The following is a 20,445-nucleotide window of genomic DNA, read 5'->3' on the forward strand; positions in this document are numbered from 1 at the left end:
AAAACGTTTACTCAAAAGTTGTTTGATCACGGTTATAAGATTCAAAGCCTTAGGTAATCGTTCAAAATAAATGTTACGGTACTAGACAAGTGGACATTTACATTATTGACACATCATTGAGAAAACCGATGTCACAATGCCATTTCCAAGGTGTCTCTATGTTTCCATGTCTGTCCAAGTGAACGCTTGAATTGCCTTTGCATGTGTTTGTGACTGGTGACACTGGTGGGGCAAGATACGCTCAACTTTTCGCGAACACCTGGTGTTATCACTATTTGGATAGCGATTCATTTCCAATGATTGTGATATAGTCTGAAGAGTACAATAGACTCTACTTTTAGAAGAGACTTCTTATTTTCACAATAGGGTCAAACGTAGCTCGACGTCTAACTGTCAACAACACCACAGATCCACACATAAGGTCAATGTGAATATATATTAACAACACCCGAACCCTCAATTGCCCTGTGTGTAAAGATGACACGGGCGCAGAACACAAAGTATAAATGGTCTATTTTTTGCGTTCGTCTGAATATCAGCCGTGGTGATGTCAGCAGTCTATCACATTTTCGTTCTGTTCCACATCTGTACATCCCTTCGGGACATTCCTGGTCTCAGATGTATGCTTCTGGTACACGGACACGTGAACAAGTACAGACATAATAATGACTGAATGATCGTCTTACCAGCAAGAATGATCTCAGGCTTTCGCCCATGGCAACGCAATATTCCGCTATGGTATTTTCGATGATGTCGTGGTTGTCGTATATGCCACATTTGCTGCTACAGCTGTGGACATAGCTTATAGTGGAATTATTGTATCGGCCGAATCACATATTCAGACACTTTGTTATAAAACTACTGTTTCGTAGCGGTATATACCACCGAAATAAAGAAGGGCGGTACATTTCACGTTTGGACGTACATGTAGTTATATTCAGACCAATTGATTTCTGAGGATTTGTCCCCATGTGCTGAACATCCATTGTGACTGCGAGGGTTTTGTCTCATATATAAAGCGCCACATTGCCACCGAATGTATTGTTGAGAAAGTGTTATCCCTTAATGCCAAATATGAGAGCGTGAAATTCGACTCTTTAAGACATCTACATCTTTCTTTTTATCTTTTAAATTAAGGTAATGATGTTGCTGCAAGTGTGCTAAACAGTTTCAATCCCCAGACAATACGAATTGGTAAAACATGTTCTCATTCATGTTGAACAAGGGGCAGTCGGGTAGCCGAGTGGTTGAAGTCGGGTTCGATTCCCGACATGGGTACAATGTTTGAAGCCCATTTCTGGTGTCCCCCGCCGTGATATTGCTGGAATATTGCTAAAAACGTCCTAAAACCATACTCACTCACTCACTCATGTTGAACAACAAACTGTCCAAAATGCCTCATGATGTTCACAAACCTGCCACCATTGTCAACCTATAATTAACCGAGCCATTTTTGTCTATCGCTTACCTATCGGTTTCCATTTCAATGAAACAAGACCTTCAAACAATCAAGTACGTTATCGACATTTGCAAAGTACATGAAAGATAAGGATCCAGTCCATATATCAAGGTTTCCATTGGAAACACTTTACCGCTGGCTTCATCCGTTTCATTGCTATCTGTGTGTATGGCTTAGTACATATGCTACAGGGGCTCATTCAGTTACAAAGAATGTAGATATACACTTTATTGATTGGCGAAAACATATATGTCGTTTCCATGGCAAATGTTCTATGTTTAATGTCATGTTGTAAAACCAGAGGTCTTGCTAGTTCTATGTAGATGTCAGCACAGGTTATTATGCAGCTCATGGCCTAATTCAAACATTGCCGAGGCCTCTTATGTCTAAATTCATACGCTATTCCTGGGCCCTCTCAGTGTGTTATATTTGCATTAAAGTCCACAGAGAAATGTTAATATCCTTGGAGACTTCCACACCATTCGCTAACACGATTAGTTCGATGTAGGTATAATCTTGAAAGGCGTTATCAGCCACAGAAGATGTTCTGTGTCAATACAATGTCAGAGATATAGTGCCTGACCCTTAAGTCACAGTGTACACATGTACAACATATAATTGCACAACAAACAATTACAACATGTTGTCATCATTAACGAGTTATTCCTATTGCAATTCCCAGTCCCTTGCTCTGCATACAAATGACTACATTGTATCAAAATCTCCATCTTGTTTGAAAGTAACCTAAACCTCAACTTATCATTAAGAGATTGACTATCAGCAATGTTTCGACTTTCATCTTTTACCTACTTAAATATCATATTTCAAAATTAATTAAATCCTCATCAAGAGAAATAACCAAGTGCAAGTATATCCAACGGAATATACAAAGCAATCATTTCGATGTGGGGCGGTCGGGTAGCCTAGTGGTTAAAGCGTTCGCTCTTCACGCCGAAGACCCGTGTTCGATTCCCGTCGTGTGCAGCCCATTTCTGGTGTCCCCCGCCGTGATATTGCTGGAATGTTGCTAAAAGTGGCGATAAAAAGTTACACACTCGCTCTAACCCGGCAGGCATGGGAGGCAGTTGTCTGTAAAAGACCATGATATGCTGTTCAACGCGGGATGGAAAGACGTATGGATGGATGTGTTTTTATTTCCAAACATGTTTACCTTTTTATTTAATATAATTGTTGCCGGGTTAATTTTAATTGCTATTTTGTAAATATTTTAGTTAAGTCTATCATTGTCTTGTTTCTGTTTCTTGCCGCTTCTGTCTCAAGCTAGATTACTTGTGCAGTATCAAAAAAATCTTACTAGCTCCAGCACTCATATAACTATTAATTTAACAATAGACATCATCAACACAAGCGTCTTGCTTTGTGTTCCTTTTCTAGCTTCTTATCATGAGAGTCAACGTTTTAGCTAATCGGATGCTCAGATACAAAGAGTCAGTTTTGTTTTATAGTTTGCGAGTTAGCGGATGGTTAATTTTGTGTTGTTTCTAAGACACAAAAGATTGTGCGCAAAAGCCCCTGATATCTTTAGATAGTTTACCAACTGTGTCGCTGGTATACTTTCCCTCTTAATTCGTTAAATTTATAATCAAATTCAGCTATAAATCATTGCTTAAATATCATCTAATGACATGTGTGAATGCAGTATTTATGTACACTAAGATTGAATGGACACGGATGAAAAGGTTATTTTACATGTTCTTAATTTTATTGGACATTTAATGTTTCATATGCAGCCTTATCTTTTTTCAAATTTCTAGGATATGGCAGTTGAACTGATGGTACCTGTGATCTGACCATCTTATACAAAGTTGCCAGGCCACTTACAGTGGTAAGTTATGTGTATATTGTGTTTATATCATAGCGATTTATAGAGGTCGAGATAATGTAACGTATGAAGTAATTTAGGTTCTGATTTGGCTTAAACTCACAAGTTTAACTGTAACTACTGCTCTTCATGTTCATGTTACATAAATCTATAATATCAAGTGTAAATAATATTTCTATTTGCATGGCATATTATTTTGGATGAGCCTTGTATCTAAATGTAGTGTATGCATCGGTGTGTTGATACTATGCGATATGTTCGTATCATTTCATCTATTAGACATTTTCATTGCATTTCTTAAGCATTTGTGCAAAGCTAGAACCGACTAGTACACGTGCAATGCATATTAAATTAAGATACAGCTGTCAACTCACACCCCAGTAGCTTGTTCTGTGTTTTCCTTTAATAACCGGAGCCTTGCACGCTACTTCATAACAACAGTTTTTCTGTTAGGTGGGTGTTCTTTAATTTATTTGAGTACAATATTTGGACTTACCTTGACATGTCCCTGTAGCGTTTTGACAGGAGAGATCTTTGAGTGAGTCACAGATGTCTTTGCTGTTGCAGAAGTCACCACGTTGTCGTGCACACATGTAGCAACAGCTGCAGCCGTCCTTCACGATGTTCACACCCTCGTTACATCGAAGTTCCTCCACTGGGCACTGGCATGGGTACCTGCACAGCTTGTTTTCCTGCAAGACCAGAGGTGGAAGTTATAGACACACCAACAATGTTACACTGTAAGCTAACTATATGTAAGGGGAATAGGTAACTGCACAGCTTGTTTTCCTGCAAGACCAGACGTGGAAGTAATAGACACACCAACAATGTTACACTGTTAGCTAACTATATGTAAGGGGGAATAGGTAACTGCAGAGCTTATTGTCCTGCAAGACCAGACGTGGAAGTTATAGACACACCAACAATGTTACACTGTAAGCTAACTATATGTAAGGGGGAATAGGTAACTGCAGAGCTTATTGTCCTGCAAGACCAGACGTGGAAGTTATAGACACACCAACAATGTTACACTGTAAGCTAACTATATGTAAGGGGAATAGGTAACTGCACAGCTTGTTTTCCTGCAAGACCAGACGTGGAAGTAATAGACACACCAACAATGTTACACTGTAAGCTAACTACATGTAAGGGGGATGGGTAACTGCAGAGCTTGTTTTCCTGCAAGACTAGACGTGGAAGTTATAGACACACCATCAATGTTACACTGTAAGCTAACTACATGTAAGGGGAATGAGTAACTGCACAGCTTGTTTTCCTGCAAGACCAGACGTGGAAGTTATAGACACACCAACAATGTTACACTGTAAGCTAACTATATGTAAGGGGGATGGGTAACTGCACAGCTTGTTTTCCTGCAAGACCAGACGTGGAAGTAATAGACATACCCACAATGTTACACCGTATCCTACCACATGTAATTGGGCATGGATAACGGCACAGCTTGTTTTCCTGCAAGACCAGGCGTGGCAGTTATAGACAAACCAGTAAAGTTACACTGTAACATATTACATACATACAAGGCATGCCGTCATATAATCTGGAACTACGGCGGTAAACACAACTCAATCACTAAGTCTACAGTTACCAGACATATGCACAAGTTCTTGATATATATGTAAATGTAAAAGGGATTCATGTTGGTCTGTTATTGTGTCTGCAAGGGAACAGGGCAGCTGGTTACCTAATGGACAAGCAATCTGAAATATTGACCCTCGCAGTATCTGTGTGTATTCCTCATGTTGCTCGTTTTTATAAACATTCTTGAAGGCTCAAACAGTAGCCATTTAGATCACGGGACACGTTATTCCTTTCTCAAAATAAGACCATTTTCAAGTTATTTGAAAATCAATATAGGATTTCACAAAACACATTCCCATATTTCTTCAACCTTTTTTGGCTTAGAAGACAAGATGAAAGCACTCCAGAAAATATTGAACCAGACTACATTTTCCATGTTGATAAATAACTTCATTATGTAAATACTGAACATTACAACTCCTCCAGTTCTCCCATGGTAAAAACAAAGCATTCAGTCATAAGGTGACAACCGTCGATATTGGGAAAGGTTATTGGACACTGGCTGATCATTTCGTCAATTTAAAACTTAATCCAGGGAAGGAACATGAAATTCGGAATGGATTGTAATAACGTTTTTGTATATGACATTGAGTAACAGCGCCAAATTCACATCTTCCTGCTCCTCTGAGTTACCCGGAAATCCATACTTGGGTTTTACTTTTGCCCTTCATGCGAAGATTGTGCATTCTGATGTGGTGATAGACGCTGCCCTCTGGTGACATAAAATCTCATTCCATCTCCAAGATATCAACATTGAAAGACGTTTCGCTCTGACGTAAAATCGAAGTACCAGGACATCCTCTGTACGAGTAATAATCCAGACATTCCATTTCCAAACTGATGTAATCCACCCTTTATATCTCACCTGATAGAACTTTGGAAAAAAAATCAATCAAAATTTTAATTTTAATATTTCTTAAAGTTATTTTGATGAAACCGCAGAGAGAGTTCATATAATAAGTCCTACATAAGACATTATCAGAAAGCTGACAGTCTTAGTTCAAATAAATAACATGTCGAAGGGGGATAACCGCTTTTTGCTTGGATGCGTACCTTCTTTGTTCACTGTTAAACTACTTCAAGAAATGTATTCGGCCCATTCAAAATTGGGCCAATTTAACACGGACCCCATCAAGTCCTGACAATATTTTCATCGATTTTTACAGCAATAGGTCCCACATTCTGACCCAATGACAAGTTCAATTAATTAAAGCTGACCGGAGAATTAATTATACACCTTAACAATGAAGTACCAACGATTCAAGAAACAGTCACTTCAAAACGAATTGACAGAGGAATTCTTCCCGATTAATAGCATTCCCATTCCCTTTATTGCTAGTTCTCCCAGCTTTATTGCGAGAAGGTGTCGAGTGCAAACGAAGGTCTTATATTTCTCGTTAGACCTCAAGAACCTTCGGCCATGAGCCTCGTGGATAAGAGCGTTCTTTCCAAGTGTTGGATCAAAGCCAAGGTTTGTTCAACAATATTGAACTTTGGCGTAACTGGCGCGTGCCAAACTCCCATAATCCCAGCTGACAATTTGCAAGCTTAAAGAGATCAATGGACATTTAGGTATATCTCCGATATAATCGGATACTCATCCACGTGTGTGCCTGTATCAGACCAACCCGAGATTTAATGGTGAAGGGCAATGAACGATTATGAATCAGATGAGTGGATGAGGTTGTATGTAACACAAAGTTTGCAATAAAACATGAGTATATATAAATCACATAGGCGAAAACACAGCCAAGCGTCAATATAAACGTGCTGATGTTTTTCTTAGAGTATTTGAAGAAAGTTGTTTATTGAATGTACTAACGTAAGGAACCCTCGCTATATGTATGTCTTAGTTCGTATGTGGGATCCAGATGGATGTAAGCTTCCCTGTCACAACGCGGTGCACGTAAACAGTAAATATCACTGAATAACTACGTTCATTCAAATACAATTTGCCAATTTACTCCCATGTCTACACACTGTAGTATTATTATATTACATCTACTCTGTCCAAACAGTCCATATGAAATTCATGCAATCTCTGGAAAATCAAATTTGGGGATGTTCATTGAAGGTAGGGTTATTTATTGTAACTATTGGCCATTACATACAAGGACGTTACGAACTGATTCAAGTATTAACCATATACACTGAAAGTAGGTTCTTTGTTGATGAAAATAACACAGGAATCAATAGTAGGAACGATAATTCATTAATAGTACAAGAGGTGAATTGAAGTTAAAACGGCCTGACGTCGCGTGTCGTTGTTTGTACTTGTTGGGACTACTGTTATCGCACTGAAAACCCTTGCCGCAATTTAACATGCATAACCTACTCAGACACAGTAACCCTTTAATGCCGAGCACCAGCCAGGGTAACAACAAGTTACATCTTTTCAAGGGTCTTTTGGTCTTCTAGTTACATCTTTACAAGGGTCTTTTGGTATGACACGGCCGGGGATTGAGACACCGAGCTCTATCCAAAAAAACATGGATGCGATTTTAGACCATAAAGAACTTGATATGAATATGCCCCCGTGAGATTCCGGTTTTAGTTGACCACCAAGAACATATGACTGTCGTCCTAGGCGACGTAATCGGTCAGGTGGTCTGTACCCGATGAAGTGATTCATCCTGTCCAGCAATTGTGGAAGGAATGTAATTGTCATCACAAATAAGTATCAAAGGAATGTGCCCCAGGAAATAAGTACCTTAATTATACACAGTTTAAACATGAATTCAAAGATAATCTTCAGTTAACGCTGCTCTTGTAATGAATGACCATACCGCGTATCACATTGCACTAAACGTGACCACAAGGACCGGTGGGCCTTTGGACCTGTGGCCATGCTCGTCACATGGCCAGCCTTAGTAATTAGTCTTCTCTGTGAACTTGTGAGAACGTGTTATTTGGGGTTAATTGGTTCATTAAAATTTAGTCAGTGGGCGAGTGAAATGGTCTTAAGAGCCACCCTCCTTTAATTAGTGTCATCATTAGTACAAAACCACCATATCAGTCAATGTCTTTACAGAACAGTCTTTATTTTCTATCATTTCCATATGTTCTTCACATAGAACTTCAAACGTATATGATCAAAACACCTTTGCAGCTGATTTAGGGACGTTATATACCCAAGGATATGGAAGTCGATTTCGTGATTGTCTCCAAGAATAAACCAAGATCTGAAAAATGACCAGAGTGGTAGACAATGAAGTGCAAAATGGAATCCCTAAAGCCAGATATATAATTAAATGTTAGAGTGAAAAGTAACAATCAAGAAGATCCACATTGAGTTTCTGTCGTCGTCATTCAGCTCTTGCAATTACTGCAGCAATCTTACCATTCTTTTAAGACTTCCGAGGTGCTATTGATTGCACTTGTAATGCCCCCCTGTCACTCACGCGCTGCCTTTTTGTCTTCTCACAGACTGTTTCAGCATTATCTAATTCAACAGTTAACGTTAACTCACAACGCTAAGCCCCATATGATTTGACGTCTGACACTGGCTGTGGAATTAACAACGCGGATGAACACGTGTCAGACGGGTAATTTGTTTGGAATTTGAATAGAACGACACGACTGAAGACATCTTCATTTTCTCCCTCCAGAGAAATCTAAATGTGAAATCGACAAGACCTGCAGACAAGTCCGTTGACAAGACGGGGACGCAATACTGTCAATCTGAAACGAACAGACACATTAAGCCGTGCATTGAGTGCCGTTTAATGCCACTATATCAGAGGGGTTAGTGCGTTTCTCGTGTATATCTCACTCGTGTCAAGATGTCAGAGAAATGGACATCACTGTGTCTATTGCAGGCAACCACCTGAGGCTTTTTAGCTTCGTCTGTCAATAAGAGTCAAGGATCGATATTTAAAGATATTAAAAGCCTTGCTTGAGAAAAGATAACGTCGATTAGAGCTGTGTAAAGTCGCCCAAAGGCCATGGATGTAATGGTAAATTTGACGCTGGAGCTACGTGACGCGTGCTGTCATTATACACGTGGTAGGATATGTTGAAATGAACAGTCAATCAGAAGAAGTTATTTCGATTACCTTCACCTTGACCTATATTACACAGCTTCACGCAGCTGTCAACCAACAATGACAAACAAATAGGTCATGATGTTCACATCATGAGAACATCAGAACACAGAATCATAAATCTGCTTGTCATACATCAAATGTACGTAATCCGTTAATGAATATTACGGCCAAGTAATGAAACATCACGAATTACGAAATGGCAGCTCTGTGTGAATCAATATACCATATTCTGAGCCTTGGAAGGAAACATTTACAATGTCTATAACCGTTATTCCCTCAGGCGTAATATTCTTCTTTTCAAGAGCGTTCTTTAATTTGATAAAGAAATGTCGTCGGCTTCTACATGACAACCGCTCCTTCTTAGATTTGGACGTGAACAGCCTGGAGCGTCGTAAACGCTTGATATCAAGTTTGTACATCAACATGGAAGGGCATGACATTATGTGTGTTTTGGATATCCTTTCATTTGATTTGGTATGAACGATAAAAATAATGTTCATTTTGCTTTCAAAAGTAACCGTTTCGAAAATGGGGACATTGATCCAATGCGCGAAAGTTCGCCTTGCAGAGCTGTTCGTTTAGGAGCACAGAGGATCCCCTGGTCGTGGGGTGAGTCCAAGATTCCCTCGGTTATGATACTTGATTCTTGACCTTAGCAACTAACCTAGCCAGGTAGTTTCATTCACAAAAGCGTTGAGTAGCATTTAGTATCGTGGCTATAATGTTTATATCCGCAATTCATGTACTTACTTGAACTTCAGTAAATAAAAAAATTATATAGAATTAGGAAGCGAATGTAAACATATTTACTGCTATTACTACTAATTATCTGACAGAAATAGTTTGTAAAGTTTATCAAATTAATGAAATTTACTGTCAACGCAGAAACTATCATGTAATTAGTAGACTTTACTAAGAAGTTAGTATTTTTTTTACAAGATGGTATGTCGCCACAAAGTAAAAAGTGCTTAGTTGTAATCAGTATACCATCATTGTATGAGAGAAATACTATTAGGCATACAGCAAAAACAGATTTATGAACACAAGGATTTTATATCCGGTGGAAGTTGAACCTGCACCTCTTGATTTGTAGTCAGTCACGCTACCACATGTGCTTCGGAGTCTGTTGCCGACACAAGTGTCAATGTTCCTTGTCACCATTAGCTTGGCTTATTTGTACATTTTTAGGTTAGTAAAGTACCAAATTCTTTGTAAGTCCTTGTGGTATATATATGTGCCTGTGAATCTGATTCGCAAATCTAATTTCAATATATGATATACATTTTATCCACATTTGACTTATGGTATGATGGTATGCAATTTATTAACCATGTTCAAAGGTATATACATTCTAAACATGTTTAAAGGTGTGTCAATTATAAACATGTTTCTATCATCTGGATGTTGTGTTGTGGTGGTGTTTAGGCCATGAGGTGATAGCTCATTTCATGTGTTAAGGCCCTAAACGTGTTTAGATAGGACACACTAAATGAGCATACCGCTGAGGATTGAAACCCACACCTTAACATGTCTTGTATTTGTTTACATGCTTAACACATTTTGTACAGTGTGGTTTTAATATATATAGCCTGTCATGTATACTCCCCAGGGAGCTGAGAATGAAAATCGAGTGCTCACTGATCCATTGACTGGGGTGATGATAGTGTAGCGCTATGAGCATCCACTTGGTGAATGGAATCTGGCGCATTATAAATGCACTTATTATTATTATTATAAATTATTATTATCATTACTACTTTGGGTAACCATGGTTCAAATACAACTACACGTCCTAATTAACGTATATGTACATATTTTAACATAAACTGTTTTAACCTCCCTGCGCTAGTGGCCCAGTGACCGAAGCTTACTTGACAGTGTCAAGTGCCTATGTGCACTGGTTGACCTAATCATAATTAGTGCCTCGTCAACAACGCGACGGTAGTTGTTGGTTTCAACTAAAATGTAAGCATCTTCCGCCTGCGCATCTTTTCACCTAATCAAGCAATAACTTCCCCATGTGATTTGTTTCCTCTTTGCACTGTCGTGAAGTCTATCTAAGTATGAGAGTCGTATTGCATTGTCGTATAAAACACCGTAGTACAGATAAGAAATGTGTTATCGATCCGTTACGACGTCGTAATAGCCATCATCAGTCCTTGACTTTATGGCCTGGTAGAAGCACCGTGTCTACACATCTACATGAACAGGTATACATGTGAATGCTGCAAATATATTCATAAATTACAATGCTAATTTCTAATCACAAAATAGTGTCACACAAATCACAACATCTGTGAATAAAAAGAAATGAGTTCAATGTTTCAAATCCATTTCTTCACACTACTGCACAAGACACGTTCAAAGAATGCCGAAACAATTTTTGAAAATCCATGATATAATCATGCAATCGGGACTATATTTTGCGAATAGTTATATGATTAGGGAAAAATCTGGAATAATTCAATCCTTAATACAAATGAACACACGATGCTTTTTGTCCTTTAAACGTATGCCTATTGTACCGCACTCGTCGAAGGAATTCTCAAACGTACCAACTGATTGATTTGCCCGGCAAAAACCGTCTCCTATATATTTACATGTATGTATAGGATTTTGGGTCTGCGTGAACGTATGATTGTCTTATAGTTGATATGATCCACAATGATTACTGTTATAAGCATCACCAAAAGAACAGAAAGACATACATTAGAAACACATTGGCCTGTTATGCATGACCTCATGCATTGTAGACCAATGCATTAATAGAAAGCTTTATCTACAAGTCTCAATGGTTGTGGTCTGAATATTTCCTCTGCTGTGAGGCCCGTGGGAGCTTAGTGTGGATTGCGACGTAACTACATCGCCATTTGTCGACTTTAGATCACACTCTCTGACACCGTAGGGCCTTTTAGCTGATGAAAAAAGTATAAAGCAGGTTATATTATAGATAGGCATCTTTTAATGCATAAATTTCATTCAGCCGAAGTAAAGCCTGTCCGAATGGTATCTGTAAAAGGTAATGGGAAAATGGTTTTAACAAATAGCTTTCCCCTTTCCGTTTGTCGGGTTATCTTGTCCGAAGTTGACGTGGTTAGGAACGTTCATGCTGTTGATTCTGAAGACGTAACAATCAAAGACCAGGCTTTTCAGTAAAACAGCATACACTCGTCCTAATAACTAGCACATCCATTACTAAATGTAACCGGATAGTGTCTACTTCAGCTTTGGTTAAAAGTATAGATTCAAAAATAAATTGAGGATAACATCAATTATCTGGTGACGGTTTTATGAGGTTAATGTGAAGAGTGTGTTTGGGTGAAGGTGTTTGCCAGAGGGACACTGAATGAGTCAATTTGTGAAATGGGGTTAAACGTCGCGTCCAAGATTATTGCACTTATATCGCGACGTGCATGCACGTGTGTGTGTGTGTGTGTGTGTGTGTGTGTGTGTGTGTGTGTGTGTGTGTGTGTGTGTGTGTGTGTGTGTGTGTGTGTGTGATGCCGATTTATAGTGCTAGCCCACTGCAATACCATGCCGCAGTTTAACATGACTTCCCCACTTCAATTCCACCATCAGGTTTTTGTGTGAAGTTTTGTGTGTCCCGAGTGAGAGCTCTTTGTAATCCATTCCTGAGAATTAGCCTGAGGGATGAAGCGGTGTCTGCTGTACTGAGGTCTGTACGGGGTGGTTCATGTTGTAAGACGTTTGACTTCTTAAATATGTTTACTCATGGTTTTCTGCTCTGAGAATATATGAAAAGAATATGGGTTTAGAGTGCGTCATAAGATTTTCGCTCAAATATTTTGTAAAGAGAAGCATTTGGTTTGATATGTCCAGCGATAACGATGACCTCGACTCAGACCAGATTGTGTTCAACCAAATTCTAAACAATCGTTACAAAAATTCGGTAAAGTATATATAACTGATACTAATGGCTTTAGATTAATTATATGTTCATGTCATGGTTACATGTGAACACTCATGATGTCAGCGCATGGGCGTGTTGAGCTCGTACAAGATACCATTTTATTAACTATTTCAAAATTGATCTAGTTCTACAATTTCCTTGCAAGACCCGAACTTTAGTTAAACCCCAAAATCATATCTGTGCTGGGAAGAAGGCAATCCCTTATGACACATAAATATAAACTTATGGGTAATTTAGCCCGTATTTAACATGATGGGTTCGGAAATCAAAGCCTACTTCCCCCGAAATTCTTCTCCTTGGAGGCTCTCCTCCAGTTCCCACTTTCGTCTCCACAGTTAACACGATTACAAGCCATCAACTCGCTGATGCAACGGCGGAAATTATACCGTTGGCCGCCATCACTCTCAAAGGCAGGAAGAGATCGATCGTTTTATTGCCTCAGATCAAAAAGTGACATAGTTTAACTTTACAGACACCGTTTATAACACGGAGGGGACGAGACCATGATCTTTGAGCTTCCATCTATGACCTGTCCGCATTAAGGTAATCACCGGTGTGCAGTGAAAATGCTTCCTGTGAAAAAATCGACCGGGATCGTTATTGCCACAGCAAGTGGTTGAGTGGTTGCGATCAGTTGTAGGTGCTTTTACCAGTTCTTCTTGAAGTCTCTTTCAAAGCAAAATAAAAAATAATTCCAGGAACGTGTATAGTCTTCATGCCTTTCAATGGCGTGAGTGAGTGAGTACGGTTTCATGCCGCCTTTAGCAATATTCCAGCAATATCACCGCGGGGACACCAGAAATGGGCTTCACACATTGTACCCATGTCGGGAATCGAACCGAGTCTTCAGCGTGACGAGAGAACACTTTAACCACTTGGCTAAACGACCGCCCCTTTATCAATGGAACTATCAAATGAAACAATACGTGATTGTGGCTCGGGGTATATTTAATAAAAAATAATATGTCAATTGATAATGCAAAATTCCATTCATCCAGTGATACTCCTTCCGCTACATTTATATTTACCCCGGTGACTGGAATCAGGTTACAGTCTCAGCTCCCTGGGGAGTACACAGTATATATTTTTATTTTACCAGTAACATTAACACTTTTTGGTGTTTTTTCAATAATGTCCTCTGTGTGTGTGTGTGTGTGTGTATGTGTGTGTGTGTGTGTGTGTGTGTGTGTGTGTGTGTGTGTGTGTGTGTGTGTGTGTGTGTGTGTGTGTGTGTGTCTGTGTGTGTGTGTCTGTGTCTGTGTCTGTGTGTGTGTGTGGATGTGTGTGTGGATGTTCGTAATACTAACTGTTTTAGAGAAATAGCCCACTAAGATACCATGCCACAGTTTAACATGGATACCCCAAACAGACACCACTCGGACACAGAACCGACCAGTTCTTTTTTATTGCACTAATGTTGCAGCCGGGGATCAAACCTCCGACCTTACGTTCTACGGACAGTCACAGTATCCACTGGACCACGAAGGCGGCCGCTTACTCTTTCACTTATTCAGTTATACACTCACTCCCTTATTTGATAGAGATTCATACACACATGCCCAGGGTGTGGTCGGTATTAAAAAAAATCGACTCTGCTTTTCGGAGATATTTCTTATAAATATGGAAAGGCTTTTGTCGCTTTTAATTCAATAAAATCAAACGGTTGATAATGCAGCTATAGCATCATTTGAAGATACATGTACCAACCCCTACAAGTGCAGCGTGATGTTAAAAGAAAGCTCCAAAGTGATGCAGGTCTCACAATTGTATTAAAATGTTGATACTTGGTATAACGTACAACCATGTATACAGTTTGGAGAAAATTTAGATCGAAATTGAGGAGCAGCGGATCCTGACATGATTACAAAACTCAACAGCGAAACCGCAGATCACTTGACAACCCATTTACTTTCATAATGGATACGTATGTGTGCCGTTACAGCTTGTAAACACCAAGCTTGACGATGTTTCATATTTCAATAATACAAAGGACACATGAAACTCACGTTGGTATAAATATTTTATTCTCCTATTCCCTAAAGAAGAGTTCTCTTTGTGGTTCTGTAAGCTTTCCTTTGAAAAAGGAACTCGCGGTGCTTCATATGGTAACGATCTTTATTCAAGGTCATTCTTGGCAATTGATCATAATGTTTTTAATGGAGTGGTGCTGAGTGGATCAGCATTCATGTACAATGTATTTCACCTTCCATTAATATTGTACTAATGTCACAGTTCAAAAAATAAAATATATTAGGGCCTATTAATAACAACATACCTTGGGTTTCATCACAAAAAACAATGACATACAAATTAACATCCCCAATGACATAGGACATATCTGTCAAACAAACAAGAAATAATTAATGAATTATGTTATGGTATACGTTGTTATTACATGTTTCTTCAGGGTTCCCCCAAACTATTAGAAATTGGATATCATAGTACTATCCTTTATAATGAGGAGACAGTTGTTGTTTAGATTAACAATAAGATAAGATGATTAAATGAGTCTCTGTTTACGGAGTGGCCATGTGTACAGCGCACAGGTTACAAATCAAGCGATGCTGAGCAACGTTGGTGGCGGAGAATAGATGGATTGAGGGCCGTGTCATGTAGGTTTGAATCCTGAGAGTATCTGTGTTTTCAGTCCTTCCCCACATTAAGCACATGTTTCATATGGTTACATGTTACATGGACTATGCCTGCCAGCACTGAATGGGTACCCGGTAGAATAAGATGGTAAGGTGACTGGTAACCTTCTCAAATGCAGCTTGGGTTGTATTCTCCCAAGGGAGCTCAATATGAAATTCGACTGATCTATAGACCCTGGTAATAATATAACGCCACTGAGAACTACCCAAGCTTTATAAATTCTTTTATAGTCGGCAATATTTCAGGTATATTGCTCCGGCATGTTCGTAAACGAGCCTAGGCCAGACGAACCAGTAGTTGACATAACCATGACTGCCAGGTTACAGTCTGTGACTAGCTGATCGTTATTAGATGGATCTTAAGACCAACTTGAGGTACTGGGGAACTCTTCTGATCTTCTGACATGCATGTGATTTGGGGTCAAGATGGAATGGGGAGACAATGACGTGGAGTGGGTATGTGTCTGGATTAGAGTGCGTTAGCGACTCAAAATGGCTTGATACCGCCTTCAGCTATGTTCCAGCAATAGTAACATCAAATTGGATTCACCCGTTTGGGGAATCGAACGCTGACCTTCGGTCTGACGAGGGAACTCTTTATCTTCTAAGCTACCCCCAAAACGTTTCTGAACTACAGATTGAGACATAAGTAGACTTTAATCGAGTTGTTGTTACTTGTTGTTGTTGTTTTGCCGCACTCAGCAATAGTACAGCTGTATGATGGCGGTCTGTATAAATAATCGAGTCTGGAACAGACAATCCAGTGATTAATATCATGATCATCGATCCAAGCAATCGATGAGAATCGATGAAATGCATCAACCAAGTCAGCGAGCCTGACCACCCGGTCCCGTTAGTCGCCTCTTATACAAGCATAGTCGCCTTTTACGGCAAGCATGGGTTGCTGAAGACCTATTCTACACAGATCGTCACGGGTCCTTTAATTGAGAACCTTTCCGGGGAAGATAACGACAATTTATAGGATCATTTAGCATGATCCTACAGAAGCAAGAAAGTCATAACTGCAGTAAAGAATCATTTTCAAACATGATCCTCAAATGAGCAGCACTGTACTTGACAGTGGCAGGGATAGAGTATGGAAATATTCGCTCCCCTGTCGCAGTCGAGGGAAGGTTCGTTTTGAACAGTACTGTAGTTTACACGGATGGCCACAATGTGTGCATATCCAAATGAACAGCACACATTATTTTTAACCATTATACAACCCGAAAGGAACAGATGAAGTTTCTCAAGGGCATATTGGCGTGTGTATCAGCTGATGTGCCGCGATACTCATCTTGTCTCAATGTTACCACGGGGCAACTTTGATTAACACGTACAACACATACATTCAGCGTCCTTCTTTCCAGCTGTCGTAATGGTCGAAGGTGCCATTGATTTTTACTTCAAAGAGTTCCATGGAAACTGAGGGCAACACGAAAAGGCGATAGCATGATTCCATATTGACTTCCGTTAACGTAACACATCTTAAACCCCAAGATAACTTATTGACTTCTTTAAATCCTTCTCTTCATAAAATGGAATTAACGTCAGTAACAGTTAATTATGTCAACGCTGCTCTGCCATCACCTTGGACCTTCTGCAATTATGTGAAACACTTGAGGTCCATAGTCAGTGATTGATTGGGTTTTTTTATGTTACGTAGAATTCGGTAATATCCCAGCCATGTCACGCCTGCTTGTAAATAATCGGGTCTGGATAAGCAACCAAAGTGTTTCAAAATGTGAGCAACGGTTGATGTACCATGTGGGCACAATGACATGCAATCCCCTAAGCCATGGAATCTAAATGCTCGCCTTCTATTCCCAGCAGAAAAGGGTCGGGGACCCGTTCTAACCTGGCCGGGCCGTGGGGTAGCCTTGTGGTTAAAGCTTTTTCTCGTCAAGCCGAAGGCCTAGGTTCGATTCCCCACATGGGTACAACGCGGAAACCAATTTCGGGTGTCCCTGCCGTGTTATTGCCGGAGTATTAATAAAAGTGGCGTAAAAACTTAAACACTCACTCTAACCCGGCAGTTGTTTCATACGATACAGTTCCAACAGGATCAATTCTACCACTATGATCAGCAGTCTGCATGTCTCGAACAACGGATAATGCTACACATTTCGAGTTAAGAGGTTTACAGTATTACTGCTGATAGAATGTACAACCAAGTATAGTTAATCCCGAATAAAACGAGGAAGTGGTTACAACAAACGGAATATTCGTTCCAGGCAAACGACAGAAAACGTTTTTGCCCATGACATTAAAGCTTAATATGTGCATAATGAACTGTTCGTTATATCCGAATTGCTTGCATTTCAACAGCCAAACGCATTCAAGCAACTTTTGCAAAACGTAATACTGACACTTGCAAAATTCGATGCCAAGACCACCCATGGTGCCTTAAAAGTGGCGAATTCCCTAACACATAGATATACTTGTATACGCATGTTTCAGTAAAAGGCTCAGCTCAGCGTGTACAAAGAACAATGAACAAGTATATACGAATAACACGGAACGTGAGTGAATGTCGAGTTCATGGATTAAAATAGACTTGTTCGTTACGAAACACCAGATGTTGTTAAATTCAAAGTTTCCAACGCCTGAGAAGATTTGTGTATAAGATCTGATTCAATCAAACGCGATGGAACCAGTTGACCCTTGTGCGAAAAAGCAGCCATTAACTGCAGATACTGCCACAATAAACGTCAAAAATAGAACTAATAAACTCCACATGTTGACGTCTTACATCAATTCCGCCCCTCCTGGGGAGCAGAGCTGACATTCAGTGGAAGGAGCTCTGTTAAAAATAGATGAATTCTTGTAACCAATTAAGTGCTTTCACTCCGCTTCAAAATGGGACTTTAAATATTGTTATTGCTGACATTGTGTGGCGAGAGAGAAATGCGTGTGAGATTGACAGTGCTCTGATTAAATAGGAATAGACGTGTTTACGAGTGCGTATAAAGTTAAATTTACTAAATGCATGGGAAATATTTGTGTGAGCTTCACTTCGATAGAACACACCAATAGGCCAATAATTATAACAGCATTGATAAGCCTTATACCGCAAAACTCCACCTGTAGACTTTTCGGAACGCTAGTGATCACCCGTGATTCGTATACTGTCGACCCTTGTTGTTTCGAATTTGCATGTGTCGAATCTTATTGTCTCGAACTCTTTCCGGTCCCTGCGAGCTCCTTCTATATTTATCATCATTTATACTTGGATCTCTCGAACTGGATATGTAGAAAACAGTCTCGGTTGTTTCAAACTCATTTTTGAGTATCCCAATTAAGGATAATTTCCCCTGATGACTCGACCAGTTTAAAATTAAAAAACACGTCCACACACCGACTCTCACCACACTTCACCCTTCAACTCACTTCAAAACAAAAAACATCAAACGTTTCCCAAGGGCCCCACGAGTTCGACACAAGGAGGTTCGACTGTATACGGAAACGCACAAGACACGTATCGATCTCTCTCTTCAGGATATTTAGTAGCAAACGATAGCATCGGTATTTTGAGGTTTTACTTTACATGGATTCGTATTAACATGAACAGACAACCGCAATGATATATATTTGATTTTATGTTATAATCATTGGTAACAATAAAAAAAACTGTTTGTGATAAGAGCTTTCCACCCCTACCCTTTGAAATCTGTTTCGGGATATAATTGAGACTTATTATTCTTTGATGTTGACCTGTTGTTCCTATTTGATACGTTACTGACGTCATACTCGAAACATAAGTCCCATTTGAGAAATACCGCTGCATAAACATGTTTGAAACAACCGGTTTTGCATCCTTATTGAGATATCAGATCAAGCTTTTAAAGTTATCTGGGTTTAATGGATCGAACTATTTGGTTTGATCCCCGACCGCGTCATACCAAAAGATCTTAAAAGATGTTACCCTGCTTAGCGCTCGGCATTAAGGGGCTAAAACAAGGACTGGTCGGCTCGGAGTCAGTATACTGTCTTTAAGTGGGGTCTTCATGTTAAACTGAGGCATGGTATATCAGTGGGTTAGCACTATCAATCGGCATTAGTCCGGAATAGTACAAGCAGCCACACACACACACACACACACACACACACACACACACACACACACACACGTGGTGCAATAATCTTAGACGCGAGGTTCAAACCCATTGCAGCAGACTCATTGATATTGACAGGGAACTTCTTTCGGTGTTAAATTAACCATTAAAGTACACTTTAACATAATTTTTTGTGCCCTGAAATTCGAAGCACTATCCTTGAATTTGAACAGAATCCATGATATCGTCATTGCGTCCCTTAGGCGTTTCAGGATCCTCTCATCGTAGGTTCAAATACCAGATTCACCAACATTATGATCCTTGTTCCGACGATAACATACGCGTTCTCATGGCTTTTACCAAAGTGCACAACGCCTTCGGCACGAGGCATTAGACCTATGTATTCAGCTGATATAATCTAGAAACTTTCCTTAGCGTTTAGCTAACTCACTCACCCATTCCCTTATTCAAGGGTGAATACGTGCCTGGTACAAGAGCTGTATCGATGTGTCATCTGAGTGCATGATGACAAAACCTGACGATCGCCAAAGCCAGGCACCGACAACTAGAATTTCGACATCTATTTATGTCTTATCAGAATTGACGCTCGCGATTTCATGTTTTCTCATGAGTGTTGTTACGCGTCATTTGTAGAACGCTTTCTTTGTGTCTGTTCTCAAGTTGGATAAGTGTATATTCACTCTATTTGACGACACACTAATCACACTGGGGGCTTTATTCACACGCGCTTGAAGTTTTGGATAGGTTGTTGATGGTCTCAAATGGCCACAGTGACAGTTGCATTGACAGGCTGTTTACTTAATAAATACAGCGTTCTTCACCAAAACAGTGATTGCTTTT

The 20,445-nt window shown here is 39.7% G+C and overlaps 1 protein-coding gene across 2 annotated transcripts in view; it reads right to left on the reverse strand.

Moving 5' to 3' along the window:
• Positions 1-20,445, reverse strand: part of LOC139459617 (CCN family member 2-like) — a 96,637-nt gene that overhangs the window by 25,545 nt on the left and 50,647 nt on the right. For both annotated transcript variants that reach the window (XM_071241198.1, XM_071241197.1), the window contains exon 2: positions 3,799-3,994. In XM_071241198.1, coding sequence (XP_071097299.1) covers positions 3,799-3,994 — 196 coding nt within the window. The remainder of the gene's footprint in view (positions 1-3,798; positions 3,995-20,445) is intronic.

The sequence above is a fragment of the Haliotis cracherodii genome, unplaced genomic scaffold (genome assembly GCF_022045235.1).
Source record: "Haliotis cracherodii isolate W230 unplaced genomic scaffold, xgHalCrac1.p SCAF_13, whole genome shotgun sequence".
Classification (NCBI taxonomy): Eukaryota; Metazoa; Mollusca; class Gastropoda; order Lepetellida; family Haliotidae; genus Haliotis; species Haliotis cracherodii.